The sequence below is a fragment of the Hippopotamus amphibius genome, chromosome 8 (assembly GCF_030028045.1).
Source record: "Hippopotamus amphibius kiboko isolate mHipAmp2 chromosome 8, mHipAmp2.hap2, whole genome shotgun sequence".
NCBI lineage: Eukaryota > Metazoa > Chordata > Mammalia > Artiodactyla > Hippopotamidae > Hippopotamus > Hippopotamus amphibius.
In genome coordinates, this window is record NC_080193.1 from 80,851,736 (window position 1) to 80,869,985 (window position 18,250).

The 18,250-nt window shown below is 40.5% G+C and overlaps 1 protein-coding gene across 1 annotated transcript in view; it reads left to right on the plus strand.

Annotated features, from left to right (window-relative positions):
- COL4A4 (collagen type IV alpha 4 chain) overlaps positions 1 to 18,250 on the plus strand; it is a 105,985-nt gene that overhangs the window by 41,456 nt on the left and 46,279 nt on the right. The window contains exons 19-26 of the mRNA XM_057746495.1: positions 2,289 to 2,382; positions 3,371 to 3,530; positions 8,871 to 8,943; positions 10,286 to 10,392; positions 13,910 to 14,093; positions 15,497 to 15,565; positions 17,315 to 17,422; positions 17,913 to 18,131. Of these exons, the coding sequence (XP_057602478.1) occupies positions 2,289 to 2,382; positions 3,371 to 3,530; positions 8,871 to 8,943; positions 10,286 to 10,392; positions 13,910 to 14,093; positions 15,497 to 15,565; positions 17,315 to 17,422; positions 17,913 to 18,131 (1,014 nt within the window). The remainder of the gene's footprint in view (positions 1 to 2,288; positions 2,383 to 3,370; positions 3,531 to 8,870; positions 8,944 to 10,285; positions 10,393 to 13,909; positions 14,094 to 15,496; positions 15,566 to 17,314; positions 17,423 to 17,912; positions 18,132 to 18,250) is intronic.

Below are 18,250 nucleotides of genomic sequence, written 5' to 3' on the forward strand. Positions count from 1 at the left end.
GCACATTTTCCACTCCTACCACTTATCAAAGTAGTTATCATCATAATTTTACTTAAATACATATTCAGTGTTTACACTGAAGGGTTATATAAATGCTATTTACCAGTTTAGCCATGTAATAGTATATGTTACTGCTCAAAGGGAGTCCAACTCGAGGATGGAAGATGCCTTAGAGGACTGGGGCGGGGAGGGCAGGGGGGACTCAAAGAGGGGGGAATCAAGGAAGGGAGGGAATATGGGGATATGTGTATAAAAACAGATGATTGAACCTGGTGTACCCCCCCCCAAAAAAAAAATATGTTACTGCTTTCCCAGCGTAAATTTGTTAATAATTGTCTATCTTTGTGTGTTTGCTTGGTTTTCAATATACTTATTGCTAATTCAACCTCAAACCATCTAGAATTGTGTACATCTTTTAATCATACATTCTAACTTATTACTAGTATTATCTCTTTGAATAAATCTCTCCTGGAGCTTTTTGACCCGTTCAAATTAGATCAGGTGGCAATTTTAAAAGCTGATGCTGAGACACTGTCTTGAGATCTTCCTGCACCATTACCCTAGGAATTCTCTGTCTCTATCTTTCTGTCTGTCTTCGTCTCTGTCTCTTTCTCTGGGTCCCTTTGTTTGCCACAACTCATGTATTTCTTCTAATAGTTTACTCTCTCATTATACTTTGTGAGAAAGTGTATATATTTGGAGTATCTTCACTGTTTGAGATAACCTTCATTCTGCTGTGGAATTTGATTGATAGTTGGGTTGACTATAAAATTCTAGACTGAAATCATTTTTCCTCCAGGTTTTTGAAGGCATTTTCCATTGCTTTTTAGTGTTGTTACTGAGAAGTCCAGTAACCTTTAGATACTTGATCCTTTGACATCTCTTTCCTTCTCTGAAAGCTTATACGAATTTTTCTTCATTTCCAGTATCCTTAAATTTCACAGTGATTTACCTCAGTGTGGGTACATTTGCGGGCACTTGGAGCAGTTTCAGTTTAATAGAAATCCTTCATTTCTGGAAAAAATTTCTTGAAGCATTTCTTTGAAGATATTTTATTCTCCTTTTTTTTTTTTTTCCCTGTTTGCTATTTCTGGACTCAACATATTTGTCTGTTAGAGAATCAGTCCTACATGTCTCTTTTTCAAATTTTCACTCTATTATTCTTGACCTTTTTATTTTTCTGTAACACTTTCTGGTAGACTTCCTCAACTCCATCTTCCAACTGCACTCCTGAATTTTTAAATTTCTGCTTTCATAACAATTTTTTTTTTAAATTTCTGAGGTTTTTGTTGCTGTTGTTGTTCTCGCCCTTTCTCTTTCTCTCTCCCTCCCTCTCTCTCTGTCTCTCTCTGTTGTTGTTCTCTTTTGATGTTTCTTTTTGCAGCAGCTTGTTGCTGTTTCAGGGATGAAATGCCTTCCTTTGTCTGCTTTTTAAACTGTATAGTTGATTTTAAAGATTTCTTCTTACTGCATTATCCATTTCTTCCAATTTTGAGGGGGTTTGTTTTTTCCTGATGCAATTTTTTGAGAAGGTGTTCTTACTATTTAGCTGCTTCTTTGACTAATCATCCTATTTGGGGCCTCACTGTCATTCTTCTTCAGACGTACCAATTCCTGAACTTTGGAAGAGATTTCCTATGTAAATTGTGTTCTTTTTTTGCTTTCCCCACTGCCTGCTTGGAATTCAGCTTTTTAAGATCTGCTAAATCTTTTTACATTTTTTTTTTGGCTGTTGTTTCCTTTCTCTTTTTCTTTGTTTTGCAGGATTATGCCTTTTTATAATTCTTTTACTGTCTGTTATCTTACTTGTATTTGGGGGAACAAGGAACTCATTATTTGCATTTTATCTATCATTTTTCATCAGATGTCTCTGAATTTTTGCTTTTACAAACTCTGCTTTATGCTTTCTTTTATTAGGTAATTATTGATAATTGAAGGGGAAAAAGATCTTTGCCATATACTTAGTCCTAGATTTTTGTTTATCTGTTTTGTTTTGGTATATTTGTTTGTTTTATTACCCACTACCTTGCTCTGAAACCCACTAAATTAGGGCTGAGGTTAGGGATGGTGTTATCAATGGTTTTGGTAGCAGAAGCTTGCTGTGACAATTGTATGGTCTATTTGTGTACATATTCTTATAGCAGAGAGAAAGAATCGTAAGAGAGGAATGAAAGAAAGAATGGGGTTGAGGGGATGGTGTGAATGCAAGAGACAGTTCTACTTGTTCCATAGCAGATGTTCACAAAAATGGTGTGATCTCTCTGCCCGCCCCCTTTCCCACTGGAAAGCTGTGTATTGTAGTGCGGGGCCTCCTGGACCACAAGGAATAAAAGGCAAAGTGGGTCCTCCAGGAAGAAGAGGCTCAAAAGGAGAAAAAGGCAAGTATGCATCAAAGTAGAATTTCTAGAAAACAGCATACAGAGGATGGGGAGGCACTATGAAATGTACAATGTGGCACTTCATTTAGACTTTTTACTCACCTTAATTACCCCTGTGAGCACTTAACTCATTGTGTGCTTGTAATGTGATTAGAACTTACCAAAAAGTCAAATCCATATCTTAGAGTATAAAAGAGACGCTTACCTGCCGTGAAATTTGCCTCAAAGTGGTGACTTTTTCCATGAGATCCTTTCAATTCATTGAAAAAATCAGAGATAGGACAGTATTGATCTTTAATTTTGGCTTCTCTCTGTGGGTCCCATCTTTCCCAGACTTATCAGATGCCTGTAGCTCTATGTTTCTACACCCTAAATTGTTTGGTGCCTTTTTGACCAACTGAGTCAGGCAGGTATGAGAGCTGAGGAGTTTGACTATCCTAAAGTCATTTTTTAAGTCTAAAAGACCTGATGATTAGAAAATATGTTGTAGTGAATTATCAGTTGTAATATGCAATGCAGTCAATAATCCATCTTCACATACTATTTGGATTCTTTAAATGTCCAGAGTTTATGCTCTAACCAATTATTGTTGTTGTTTTTACAACAGGAACCAAGTTAAGAGACTTTTTTTTTTTAAGAAGGACCAAAATAAAAGACTTCTAAACTTTTAAGAATAAGAAACTTTATTTTCAAATTTTTTTCGGTAGAATTGGACATCAGCTTTTCCCCTAGATTTTGTCAGGTTGGGTTTATGAAGACACAGAACACCCCATTTGTCTGGAAATGATATGTCCACCCACATAGACCATAGTTACCCTTACATCACACCCTGTGCTCTCCACATCACATGTTATCAGTTGTCTGAGCTAAGAATTGTGTACATCAGACCCTTTTGGTTCTTATTCGCACTATTGGTTTTGTATAGTAAACACTTTTTGGGGATTCCATTCAGGAAATATGACAAAGCTGCCTTTTATCCTCTGTCTAGGAAGCGTGGGGCTCTGTGGCTGCCAGCCTGGTCCTGCGGGCCCACCAGGCCCTCCAGGACATCCTGGGAGGCAAGGGAGTAAGGGAGACTTGGGGCTCCCTGGGTGGCTTGGAGAAAAAGGTTACCCAGGCCCTCCTGGTGCCAGAGGATCTCCAGGGCTGCCAGTGAGTAATTCTTCCCAGTAGCAGTCTTTCTAGTTAAAAGAGACTGATGGAGATAGATTTCAGTTGTACCTCTCTCTAATTTACAGTGTGATACATATTTTATGTTTTGAATCTATAAGTATATTCATGACAAAAATCATCTCTGTTCTTTTATTCATCATGCATTCATTTGTTCAGTCAACTAATATTTATTGAGCACCTACTGTGTTGCAGGTGCTCTTCTAGGTGCAGCAGGGACCAGAACAGTCTCTGTCCTAGGGCCTCTACTCTGTTGGGAGGACACACACCATATAACAGATGGATGGGTGAATATAGAGTGTGGAAGATGGCAATAAAGGCCGTCACCACCTAGCATGGCTTTAGTGGAGAGCGTGAGGGACAGAGCAGGAGGTGAAGTCAAAGAAACAGCTGGAGGTTAGGAGGGGTTGGAGAGCATGGAGCTTTGTAGATGGGCTGGCTTCAAGCTTGTACTCTGGATGGCACGGAGCAGCCAGTGGAGAATTTTAAGGAGAGATGAATCTGACATTAGTTTCAGTTGGATCACTCAGATACCTTTGTTAAGGACAGACCACAGGGCCAAAGGGAAGAAGTAAAGAGATTTAGCTGGGCTATTGCTACAGTAATTCTGGTGAAATATGGTGGACAGGTTTACATATTACTGTTGGGTGTGATGGGAAGTGGTCAGATACTGGGTATATTTTGACCATAGAGCCAACAGACCGGGTGTGAGACTGGCTGTGGCATATGAAAAACAGAGAAGTAAAGGATGGAGCCAAGATGGGAAGACAGTGTGAGGAGCGGGCATAGGGGGTAGGAAAGGAAGCAGCACCGTTGGGCACATTTTCAGTTTGGGGTACTGATTAGACAAGCAAGTGGAGGCTGCAAGTAGGCTGTGGGATGATATTCAAGTGAAGCAACCAGATGAGAGACTGGGGGAGGGAGCCGTAAATATCGGCTTCGTCAGAGTTTATGTGATATTTGCTGCCAGGGGGTGGATGAGATCTTGCAGTGACTCTCATTTGCTGACCATTCTAAGGGACCGTTACAAGTGACTCGGCCTGAGGCAGAGCGGTCCCTCAAGGTAAAATCACTGCCTCCGGGGGCACTCCTCTGGAGGCTGGAGACAGACATTATTATAGAGGCTTAATCTTGGGGTGGCCTGGAGCCTAACCATCTGCTCCAGGGCACTCTTTTCCATTTTCCCCAGGAAATCTCATGACAACAAGGTTCCAGTCTGAGAGCCTTAAGTGAGGGTGATGGTTAAGCTTTTCCTGCACCAACCTTGTCACACTTGCAAAGTCAACTCAAGAAGTCAGGTCCTTAATATACATATGTTGAATAAACATAATTGTAATTATCAGTATTAAGTAGTTTGCATTTTATTGTTTGCTCTTTTAATGCACCATTTTTTCATAGCCATTTTCTGTGTTGTTACTTAATCTTTTTTTTTATAAATTTATTTATTTATGTATCTATTTTATTGGCTGTGTTGGGTCTTTTTTGCTGTGCACGGGCTTTCGTTAGTTGCGGTGAGTGGGGGCTACTCTTCATTGTGGTGTGCAGGGTCCTCATTGTGGTGGCTTCTCTTGTTGCGGAGCATGGGCTCTAGGTGCGTGGGCTTCAGTAGTTGCAGCACATGGGCTCAGTAGTTGTGGCTCACAGGCTCTAAAGTGCAGGACCAATTGTTGTGGCGCACAGGCTTAGTTGCTCCGTGGCATGTGGGATCTTCCTGGAGCAGGGATCGAACCCGCGTCCCCTGCATTGGCAGGCAGATTCTTAACCACAGTGCCACCTAGGAAGCCCTATTACTTAATCTTTTTAACAAAGGTTTTATTGGCTCTAAAATATTTTTCTGCCTTCACAATGAGTTGCTTCTCAGAGCTGACACCTTGGAGTGTGGATTACTAGTTCATCCAAGATTATCCTGGTGAAGGTTTATGTAATTCAGTTGTTCCAAGACTTGCCTATTTATTTTTTTTAATTTTTTTTTACATTGAAGTATAGTTGATTTACAGTGTTGTATTAAACTGGCCGTATTTCTGAATGTCTTTGTTCTGTGTATGATTCTGTCCATATGATTTCTCTGATTAAATTCATCACATTGTGATCACAGTTAGGGACCAGGTTCATACTATGAGGCACAAGAAGGGAAAGGAGGGAAGGAGGGATGGACAGAAGGAGAGCACTTGAAGGACCCTTGGGTACTCTCACTCCTTTGTACATCTCCTCTCTCCTCTGCTGGTCCCTGGCCCCCGAAGCCACGGATTAGTGAGAAAGTAGAAAACAGAAAAGTAGATTTAAGTTCTTTGGAGTTTTTTCTGTGGTTGGATCAAAGCTTTGTATTCATTGCTTCAGCCTGAGAGCAGTTCCCAGGATGGGGGTTTGCCACCAAGATGCTCTAGCGCAAGGCATAGGGCTTAGGAGCATGTGGACCAAGCTTCAAATCCCAAATCTGACATTGGTGAGCTCTGCACTCTTCCTGTAAGATGGATATAACAACACCTGTCCTACAGGTTTGTCGATAAGAATTCAATTCAAAAATATATTCTGAGAGCTACAAGGTACACACCAGTGAACCAGATGGCCAGGGTCACTGCCCCTGAGGAGCTGCAGGGCAAACCAAAGGGCACAAACTGACACGGAGTAAATCTGAACTTCCAACATGTTTGGTTTTGCCCTCACAGTGTTTGTTTTTGTATTATTAATATGAGATTTACGGCTGCCCTTGAGAAACTGGAAGTTCATTAATACAGGTCAATGCATTCCCACTGCTGCTGGAAGCTGAGGAGGTCTGGGTGCTTGAGTCTCCATCATGCCTTCTTGTCCGAAGAGCATGGCCCCTCAGTGGGCATCTACGGTTGAGGTCCCTGATCTAGGCTTTGTATAAAACAACTAGTACATGCCTGGCAGAGAGGATTTTTTGTTGTTGCTGCTGAGATTTTGTTATGTTAATACATGTGTTTAGCACTCTCAGGTCTTAGGATAGCGCTCAGTCCCAAGGCAGCTGGGAACCTTTGCCCCAAGAATTTCTTAGGTTCCACATTTGTTTCACTAGAGTCTAAGGCCATGAAGGCAAGATGGTCTTGTTAACTGCTGTGTCCTCCGTACTCAGAATAATGCCTGGCAATTTGTAGTTTCTCAGTAAATCTGGCAAAATCCAAAGACAGCGCTGGTAAGATATTTTTTCCTTACTGGCTGAAATAAGTCTATGATCTGACTCTAATACTTAAAATTCTACGTCTGCAGAGCATTAGAGCCATTCATAGTAAACATCCTCAGTCTCCAATGTGCTAGTTAATAAACCGCTCAGGCTCCCAGTGTGAATTCACTCTTCAGGGGACCTCTCTCTTGTTTACTTAAGCATACCACGGGTGTTCTCTTTCTGGAGAGAAAGTGGTTCATGTGCTAGGTGAATAGCTTTTTGTCTTGATGGTTGATGCATTAGGAGGACATTTTCATTGACCATCTCTTGGATTGGATACTGTCTGCCATACACTTTGGCCCTGTCCCATTGTCACTTATGACTTAGCACATGCAGTAGAAATAAGGATTAAGGCAACACTCCACCTATATTCCCACTTTATGATTTCTAAAGTTCTTTTCTTGTCTAATTGGCTATTTCTACCAAGAAATGTTTTCCACCCACCTTTCTGGTTCCTCATAAACATCATTACCACGGAGTGGTATACTAGAGTGATGTTCTTGGAAGTATTGAGTAGTGTGTGAAGCTCTATTTTCTCAACGTTAAATGGCTCCCAGCCATTTTGTCCACTTTAATTTTGATACCTGTTGTATTCATTTTAGGTTTTTTCTTTACTCTTACTGTTTGATGTTGCCATTGTCCTTATCTCTTACTGGTACCTCTACTCCCCTTTATTGTTCACTACTCATGAACTAATAGAGGCCAGTTAAAAAGATAATTAAGTCCATTCTCTACATCTGCGTCCTTGTTCTTGTCTTGTCACTGAGTTCATCAGTACCATTTTTAGATTCCGTATATATGAGTTAGCATACAATATTTGTCTTTCTCTTTCTGACTTACAAGGACACAGATGCAGAGAATGGACTGGAGAACTCGAGGTTTGGGAGGGGGCGGGGGGTGAAGGGGAAGCTGAGACGAAGTGAGAGAGTAGCATAGACATATATATACTACCAACTGTAAAATAGATAGCCAGTGGGAAGTTGCTGTATAACAAAGGGAGTTCAGCTCGAGGATGGATGATGCCTTAGAGGACTGGGACGGGGACGGTGGGGGGGAGTCGAGGGAGGGAGGGAATACGGGGATATGTGTATAAATATAGATGATTGAACTTGGTGTACCTCAAAAAAAATAGTAAATAAATTAAAAAATGCAAAAAAAAAGATAATTAAGCTTGCTTGACCATGTTGTTATATTGTACGTAGAAAAGACAAAGTGCCATCCATGTAAGCAAAGCACAAATGGTCTGCTCAGCCATTTTTACCTCCTTCCAACTTCTTGTCTATGTATCTTGATTATTGAGGTCACCAGATAAGTGAGCTTAAGTTATGTACAGTGCTTCTATAACTATATTTATTGTAATGCTTGGTCATTCTAATATACCAAAAGTCGGATTACAGAATTTTGACGTGGCTTAATACTTACTAATATGTAACACTTGACGGAACCATGACCCAAACAGGCCAGTCTCAAAGCAGTGTTGAGGTCAAAAGATGATGACCCCAGTGGCCAAAATTAGTTGTGTACTTGCCTCACAGAGGAAATACATTGATGACAGAAAGCTTTCTTATTTTGCCTCCTCCTGCTTATCACTGTCCTACAGTATCCCAGTGTCTTTCATCACATTCATCCCTAAACCTCTGCATTCAGCTCTAGTGGCAGCTCTTGCGGTTAACCTCCCCCTTCTTTTCCTCCAGATTCCACATTACAACACCCAAGATAGCCAGATTTTTTAATTATAAATTATTTTGAGATACATTTGTATTTTATGACTCACAAGAAGTTGCACCACCGTACCAAGAGATCGCACGCACCCTTCACCCAGCTTCCTCCGATGATACCTCACCTAACCGTAGTACATTGCCAAAACCAAGAAACTCACGGAAATACATCTCTAGTGACTCAGGCACAGACTTTATCCAGATTTCCACCAGCTTTTAAATGCAGTTCAAGAACCTCAATTTTGTAAGGCAGGACCCCCCCCACCCCCTTGGAAGGCAGGGGAGAGAATGACACCAACAATGCCAAACTAGAATCTAGAGCAGGTGATTTAGAAGCAGCGAGGAGAGAGGTTAGATATAAACAAATAACCTTTGACCCATCACGATGAAACTGATTTGTTCCTCTTATTTTTCACCAAGGGAAACCCTGGTGCCTCAGGACCACCTGGCAGCAAAGGAGAAAAAGGTGACATGGTTGTATCAAGAGTGAAAGGTGAGCTTAATCTCTCAGCTCCCTGCCATTTTATGAATGACGTATGAGCCGTTCTCTTGCATTGATTTCTCCTGTGACTGCAGATCAATTCTGTAATAAGATTTGGGATTGTTGAGTTGCTTCAAAAGAATACTCCCTGCCCTTCAGAGTCGTGTGAACACCGAGCCTAAATCCTCTGTCTCTTATCTGAAAACACGAATACTTCTTCGGTCACACGCTCAAATCCTCATTGTTATGAACTGAGTTTGAAACAAGACCTCCTTGGACTTACCTAGTGTTTATTCAATGCATTATGGTATCCTGTATTAATCAAGAATGTTTTGGTTCTAAGTGATGAAAACCCAGCTTGAAGTAGTGTTTTTAGAAAAGTAATTTATTGACTTACCTAAACAAAATTTGAAAGGTGAGACGTATGGTGTGCACAGGGACGACTGCATCTGGAGGCTCTCCCTGCATCTTGCATCTTTCGTTGTGCCATCTGCATTTTCTCCCCATCTGGCTTTCTCTGGGCTACGGGTACATGCCCCCAGGCAGCTCCAAGTTCTTACAACCAGAGGTGAAAGAGAGCTCTACTTCTTTCTGCTCCAGTTAGAAAAAAAGGTCCAGTAGGGACGGTCACACAGAGTGAAGTAAGTCAGAAAGAGAAAAACAAATATCGTATATTAAGGCATATATGTAGACTCTAGAAAATTGGTACAGATCAACTGCTTTGAAAGGCAGAAATAGAGACACAGATGTAGAGAACAAACATATGGACACCAAGGGGGGAAACGGGGAGGGGGGGAGGGGGGTTGGGGTGGGATGAATTGAAAGATTGGGATTGCCATATATACATTACTAATAAGACAAAAAAATATCAAATTGTACACTTTAAATATATGCAATTTGTTGTATGTCAATTATATCTCAATAAAAGTTCTTTTAAAAAAAAGAAAGAAAAAAGGCCCAGGAAGGACTGGATTAGCCTGAGGCATGTGCCCAACCATGGGCCATTCCCCCACTCACTATGGCCAGGGGATGGTGTACCATGTTTGGCATCACGCAAGCAGAAGAAGATGCTGTGGTGATGAGCACCTGCACATACAACCTCCTTGTCGAACTAGGCAAAGAAACGTTTCCCAAATAAGGGATTCAACGGGTTTGGCAACTGTCAGTCTCCCCTCTGACTTTTGCATGATTGTCTTTGAGTGAATTCAGTCAACTGAGATACTCAGCGGAACCTCTACCAGCCAGAGTCTCTACCAGCCAGAGTCAAGGTCGTTGCCTTTATCTTTAGTCCTTTGTTTCCTTCTACTTCACCCACTGCTGAGAAGGGCTTGAATCTTTTGGCCTTTGTTCCCAGGACACAAAGGAGAAAGAGGTCCTGATGGGCCCCCAGGGTTTCCAGGGCAGCAGGGACAACACGGTCGAGATGGATACGCTGGAGAAAAAGGGGACCCAGGATCACCGGTATGTATAATTCTTCTCCTGCTGTAGACTTTCACTCTCCTACATGGTCACAAAGCATCTGTTTTCCCCTTCTCAGTTTAAAAAACTGAACTCAGGAAAGTGTCAACATGCTGTAAATCAGAGTCACCTTTGATTCACTGCCACAAAAAGATGGCTGTTATAAAAGGTATGGCATATTGCAGATGGTCTAAAACCCTGAGTGGCAGTTCATCATAGCAAGACTTTCTGTCTCCAGTCTTTATATTATTTTCGTGGTGTTTATTTCCTTTTGGGGCCCTTGTCTCTACAAAGCCCCCACTGGTTTCAGGTCTGCTCAGTTGACTGTAGAGCAGAGGATAGCACACAGGTCCTGATAATTCCCTTCAGTTCTGTTCCCTGATGAAGAAGCACATGTGGGGAAGTAGCAAGCAGAAAAGGATAAACTAGTGCAGGTCCACTGGATAGACATATTGGCCGATGGAAGGTCCCACTGATAAATGATAATTCTGCATTTTTCAAACGTGTTTTGAATGGAGACCATGAGTAGCTAATGAAGATCATAAGAAAAGACTGTGAGGGACTTCCCTGGTGGCATAGTGGTGAAGAATCTGCCTGCCAATACAGGGGACATCAGTTTGATTTCTGGTCCGGGAAGATCCCACATGCTGTGGAGCAACTAAGCCTGTGCACCACAACTACGGAGCCTGTGCTCTAGAGCCCAAGAGCCACAATTATTGAGCCTGTGTGCTGCGACTACTGAAGGCCGCATGCCTAGAGCCTGTGCTCCACAGCAAGAGAAGCCACCACAATGGGAAGCCCGTGCACCACAATAAAGAGTAGCCCCTGCTCGCTGCAACTAGAGAAAGCCCTTGCGCAGCAACAGAGACCCCACAGCCAATAAATAAATAAATAAATAAATAAATAAATAAATAAATATAAAAAAATTTTTAAAAAAAGAAAGAAAAGACTGTAAGACATAATCCTATGCTTAGGAACTTAAAATATCTTGGTATATGAGGTATTTTTGAATTCTTATAATGCCACACAAACTGAGCTAGATGTTTTACTCGTAACAGTTGTCTTCTGAAGAGCAATTATCTTTGAGATTTTACAGTAAGGAAGTGGAGGCTTAGGTTACATTACTCAAGGTCAACTATCTATCAAGTAGGCTAAACAGGAGGGAAAACCCCAATCTGTCTTACTCCAAAGTATGAGCTACTTCCACCACATCATGCTGCTGGCCATTGAGAGTATTGTAAAAAGGAAGGACCTTGTTCTGATTTTATAGGAACCCCTTCTGATAAAATACATGTGAATAAGAGACAGAAATTTAGAAATCCGGTTATAGGGTGTTTATAGCTTTCTGGCTTTTCAGCGGATATAGAGTATGTAAATAATCTTCTCTGCTTTAGACTTAGCAATCCCTGTTTAATTCATTCTTCCACTTAAGAAACTACAGTGGTCCCCTCTTATCCACAAGAAGTATATTCCAAAAGACCCCCGTGGATGTCTGAAGCCATGGATAGTACCTGACCGCATATATACTAAGTTTTTTCCTCTATATACATACCTATGATAAGGTTTTACTTTATAAATTAGGCACAGTAAGAGATTAACAACAATTAATAATAAAATAGAACAATTATAACAATATACTGTAATAAAATGTATGTGAATGTGGTGTCTGTCAAAATATCTTATTGTACAAATGTAATGCCTTTTCCATCTTAACTAAGCACTTAATAAGCACAGTGACTTTTGCATTTTGAGGTGCGACAGCGAAACCAGCACAAATTTCTTTTTCCTTCTTCACAATTTCATGGATAGAAGATTCATTCTTACCATAGATCTTAGCAAGCTCAGCATACGAATTTTTTCCTCCCTTATTAAGCCAAGAATCTGCACCCTTTCACTTAAAAGCAGCACTTTTCAGCTTCTCTTTGGCATACCTGAGTTATCAGCATCACTACTCTCGTGCTTGGGACCGTTATTGAGTAAAATACAGGTGACTCGAACACAAGCACTGCGATTCCACAGCAGTCCATCTGATAACCAGATGCTACGAATGGGTTGATTCCCGTCCCAAGTGAGATGGAGCAAGACGGCTTCCTCACTCTACTCAGAATGGAGCGCAATTTAAAACTCGTGTATTGTTTATTTCTGGAATTTTCTGTTTAATATTTTCAGACCGTGGGGAACTGAAACCTTGGAAAGTGCAACCGTGGATAAGCAGGGGACGACTGTGTTTAGAAACCAGCGTCCCTCAATGATAGCTGTCATCCTGTACTCATCAAATTGTAAAAAACCAAAGTGTATTTACAGATCAAATTGGGAGAGGGATTTTTCTAACACCCACTTGGGGAGGGGGAATCTTTCTAGATTCACTGAAACAATCCAGATTCAAACCATATTTGTGACCGGGTCACTGAGAAGGGTAGAAGGCGTGACCCTCAACTTGCCGGCAGGGCAGTGTCAGGTGTCCCTCATGCGTAAGGGCCCTTGCCGCTGTTGGTTCACTTGGGGTGAAGGCGATGAGATTCCCACGTGCAGAAGTGTGAGCAGCCTGGACTTGAAAACTTCATTCCCCATGGGAGTATGATTTCCAAAGCACAGCTAGCTTGCGGGGACCCCACAAGGAACTTGCCAGTTACAGGAGACACCACTTAAGGAAGCCCCAACAAAGGCTCCACAAGGGTCTTTATAGTTCTTCCAGACCAGATGTGAGTTTTGCAGCCAGGAGTTAATTTCACCATAAGCAATGTGGTCTAGTAATGCAGTTGACATCCAGTTTTTATGCAGATTCCAGAAGAAGGGAACTAGACCATTAACCAAAGGTCAAATTCTTATGCAAAGGAGAAAGGATTTGTCAGCCCTTGGCCCACAGAGGTAGAAGGGGATAAAGTCCATCTCTGTATCTTCTCATCAGAATGCAGAAAAACTATTTCTAAAACATAAGAATTTATTCAATTTGTAAGCCCACTACTTCTCTTAATTTATGCATTTCTTTTTTTAAATTCTTTTAAAACATTTTTTACTGAAGTATAGTTGATTTACAATGTTGTGTTAATATCTACCGTACAACAGATCAACTCAGTTTTGCACATATAATACATTCTTTTTATAGTATTTTTTTTCCATTATGGTTTATCACAGGAAATTGAATATAGTTCCTGTGCTATACAGTAGGACCTTGTTGTTTATTCATTCTATTTATAATTTTTCACATTTCTATATTTTATTGTCTATGCTGTTGCGGAGTGGTTCTAAATACATTTTCTTATTCTGTGTTTAAGACAAGACACACATAACTTTCTGTATTTGAGGCATAACACACACCTGAAGTATATATGTCTGTAAGTACATATGTACAATATTAAGAAGAATCTAAGTTAATTATTTTAAATTACATTCGCTATTAAGTAACTTCTGGAATTACTGACTTTCTGCATGCATTTCTGTAACCTACAAGGACAGTGATTTCTTTGAGTCCATGGCCTTTCAGTGGTTGATAATTGACTCTTGATGCAAACGTTCCCAGGGGAGTCATGAAGATGCAGCCCCAGGTGATAGAGGGTCTCCTGGACCACCAGGCCCCCCGGGCAGAGCAGGGCCTAGGGGGCCTCTGGGACTGGGATTTCCTGGCCCACCAGGAGAGAGAGGACAACCAGGAGCTCCAGGCTGGCCGGGCACGAGGGGTCCTGATGGCCGGAAGGGTCATAAAGGTAACTTTGAATGTTTTTATGGCAGAATATCAAGTGAAATCATGGAAACTAAAGTAAGCCTCTCTTCTGGGCAAAGTTATTACAGCTATGGTAGCAACTCTAAAATAAAATTCCCACAAGCCACTGTTCAAACGTTGAATGTTGTCAAACAAATAAAAGCATTACAGCACAATCAATATTTAAAACAAATCTTTAAAATGCTAAGATTTCTTTGCTGCTTTATTGGTTTGGTAAATTGTCTTTCATTCATTTCTCAGTATCAATGTGGACAATCTGACTGTATTAAAATTACACACATGTATATTCAAAATCTCTCTTTTTTACTATCTTTTGAGATTTTGCATTGTATTTGAATAAAAAATTAATACTTCATTTTAAAAATACAGCATTATCCATGAAAACCCATTGGTAAGCATTCTAGGGAGGAAAAAAGAAAGGATTTAAAATTATTTGGCAGTTATTTGGATTTCAAACAATAAACTGATTTATAGTTTTGTAGCTGAAAACATTTAAAAAGGTTGGAAGAAGTTTTATTTAAGATTTTCTCTTTTGTAATATGTACAGGTACCTTGGGTTACATAATTAATTGTGAAATTTTATAATACAATAATATCTTTGGTTCTTACTTTGACGACATATAAAGACAAATACCTTGGATTTTGATATGGTTTAAGATCATGGTCTGAGACTGTCAAAATCTAGCATTATTTTTATTCATATGGTACATTTTTGAGTTGAAAGCATATGGTGTAATACATTATGGGATGTAATTTCTATTATAAAAGGGAAACATTCCATTTTAAAGGAGAAAACTTAGAGGCACAACTTTGGAGTTTTATTTTTTTTTCACCAAATAAAATGAGGGATGACAAAAACCACATTGCAGAATCATTAGAAAAGCAAGAGAGACACAGTATATTTGAAACACCTGACCCGTGGCAAGCCATCAGTAAATGGAAGCTGTTATTAATATTTCTCCCAGTATCTTTTTTTGCATAATGCCCCCCACATCCCCAAGCTAGAAGCCAAATCTCGGGAACTCAGTGTTGGATGCTTGCTGCTATTTCCTGATTTATCAAAGCTTCTAATTCCATCATATTAGACATCCGTGGGTCTATACGTCCATTATTTTTTGTAGGTTATTAAACTGATATTTCTTGGAATCAATATTTTTGTTATCCTTCTGTTTATTACTGCTCTGACAGTTGAAGTTCAGATTTCAGGACAGATCTTCTAGAAATTCCAAATTAAAGTAGTTCAAATGGCCTCATGATACTCGGGAGTCTTCTTTACCTTTGAATTCTACATATACCATATGAAAAACTATCTTGATCGAGTTGTTGCCGAGATTCACATTGCATTGGACTATGAATTTTGTGAAGGCTACTTTTTTTTCATTCCAGGTGATACAATTCCTTGTAACGTAACCTATCCTGGAAGGCCAGGCCCTCCAGGTTTTGATGGACCTCCAGGTAAGATCCATCATGCCTGTCATACACAGTCCCAAAGTAAAAGAACCAGCAAGATAGATAAACCAGAGCAAATCCTCAGGGAGCTATTTAGGATATTTCTACCCTGATTATAAAGTTTTGAGGGACTGTGGGGAAACAGCATTTGTAGCCATTCCCCCTGGGTCTCCAGTCCAATGAACACACTCTGAATAATATTTCTGTGCAGTAAAATTTACCTTGATTTGATCACGTATCAGCAAGACTGACTGGCCTTAGAGCATTTTAAAACTATATCTTCTTTCTTTACCTGTGCCCCGAGAGCGAAAAAAGATCATTTGCTTACTGATTATAAGTTTTACTCTATTCTGCTTTCCAAGAGACCCAGATTTCTGACCAGAAACATTGTGAAAAATGCCCACACATCTACACGCCTGATTACACTTTCATGCAACCGCTGAACTTGACTCAATCACGTATTTATAGCTGAATTAAACCCAAAATCTATACAAGGGATTTTGCCTAATTCTTTTTTATTTATTTAGAGTTCACTTAAACTGACCCATTCAGTACTAGCACGGCCACTAGAGGTCAACTTTCTTGTTCTATGTAACTATCAACACAAAAAGGATTTAAGGGTTGAATGATGAATGACTCTCTTGCCCTCTATAACCATTAGCTTTCGTCACAACACTGTTGTGTAACCACCTCCAAATTGCAGTGGGCTTTAACAAATAATAGTTATTTTCTCTCTATGAGTCTGTAGTTCGTTGGGGTTCATCTGATCTAAGATGGTCTCTGTTGACTTGGTCCCTGGCTTCAGGTCAGGTCAGGTTTGCAACATGCATTTCATTGTGGGCCCAGCAGAGCACAGGGTGTGCTCTGCTCCTCTAGTTACAGAAATGCAAGTGGGTGGGGCCAGCTTTACAGGCACAGTTCACACCTCACATTGCTTCATGGTGTTAGTATCTTATTGGCCAAAGCAAGTCACATGACCAAGCCCCAGCTCAAAGTGTGCAAAATACAGGCCACCCACCACAAGGCAGTGGCAAGGGTGCGGTAGTATAATTCTGTATCATTAAAGTGAAGAATTGTTGGTTGACTGATTATACGTTTATCTTCACATTTACTGGTACCTTGTCGTGAATGGATAAAAAACATTTATGATCACTTTCAGCAGCTTCTGCCTCAAGCGAAGTGAACCCTCAGAGTTTCAGTTAGCAGTTGCATCTCCTTTGAAGTTCATGATTTATAAGTTATTTTAGCCAAGATAACTCCTAGTAGGAAATCACAGAAAGTTTAAAAAAAACTCAATTTGTTTTGCACGTGCTGTTTGCTTTGTACTTCATTTAAGGGCAAATGCAGTAAGATGCAGGGAAATAGATTTTGGCCTTTATTCTGGTGCTTTCTCATCAAGCCACACACTGGCCACCACCTCTCTCCTCTTACAAGGAAGGCTATACTCGCATATTTGTATTTGAGACTCAGCTTGGGAAGGTACCAAAAGATTCATCTGAATGGTGGTGTATGTCCCAAATGCTTTCAGGAAGAATTCTTTACAGTATGGCTTCTGAGAAAGTACCTTAACACAATCTCTATGAAAAGCTTATTTGGAGCACATGACTTATAAAATGATTCTATAAACCAGGCTTAACTTCCATAAAGTAGAAATACCCTAAGAAAGACTTAACATAGATTTTTTAAAAAATCATTTCATTTTGTCCTCATTTGATTTGTGTTTTATTGAGTCTGTGTTTTGTTGTTATTGTCTAGGTCCAAAGGGATTTCCAGGTCATCGGGGAGCTCCTGGGCTGAGGTGTTTGGACGGGCAAAAGGGTCAGCGTGGTAAACCAGGAATCTCAGGAATACCTGGTCCACCTGGTAAATAAGCACTTTTCACTTAGGAATGTCTCGATACCTCTTAATTGGATGATCTTAGTCAGCAAATGGCCCAGGGATCCCTAGATGATGGGGGAATGGTTTTTCTTGCTACGTTAAATTCTTAGCTATGTTTCAGTAACTTCTAGGTTATGGTACTTTTGTGATGTCTCAGGGCTGTTTTAACCTGGAGCATGAGTTATAGGCTATTATTGGTCTGTGTTGTAGAAACTGTGCGTTCCAGACAGACTGTTTGTTGGCTGGTAAATGAGAGCAATTAGGGAAACGTCATTGGCTTATAGGGAACACAGAGTTACAATTTATTTCCCAACAAAAGGTGGCAAAAAACAATATTACCTGTTAAGTTACTCTCAATTTTAGTTAAGTATCTATGTACTTTAAAACAATGTGTTTTTATCAAAGTAGTAGTCTTATATGTGTGTTGGTTCTATATTTGTACATGTAACAATTTAAACAATATTTTGTTCAATAGGTTTTCGAGGTGATACGGGAGATCCAGGTTTTGGAGGTGAAAAGGGGTCCTCCCCTGTCGGACCCCCAGGCTCCCCAGGTTCACCTGGAGAGAATGGTCAGAAAGGACCCCCGGGAAACCCTGCTATTGGCTACCCAGGACCACCAGGAAAGAGGGGTCTTTTAGGAGTGCCAGGGCCAAAAGGATTCAGAGGTGATCTCGGACATCCAGGGGCTGCAGGTATGAGGGCTGTGCTGTCCCTGTGATCCATAAAGCCAGCTCAGTTCCAAAGCAGGTCCCTGAAGAATGTCTAGACTATCATACCTTAAAAATCTAGAATGTAAAATTTTCACTGAAGC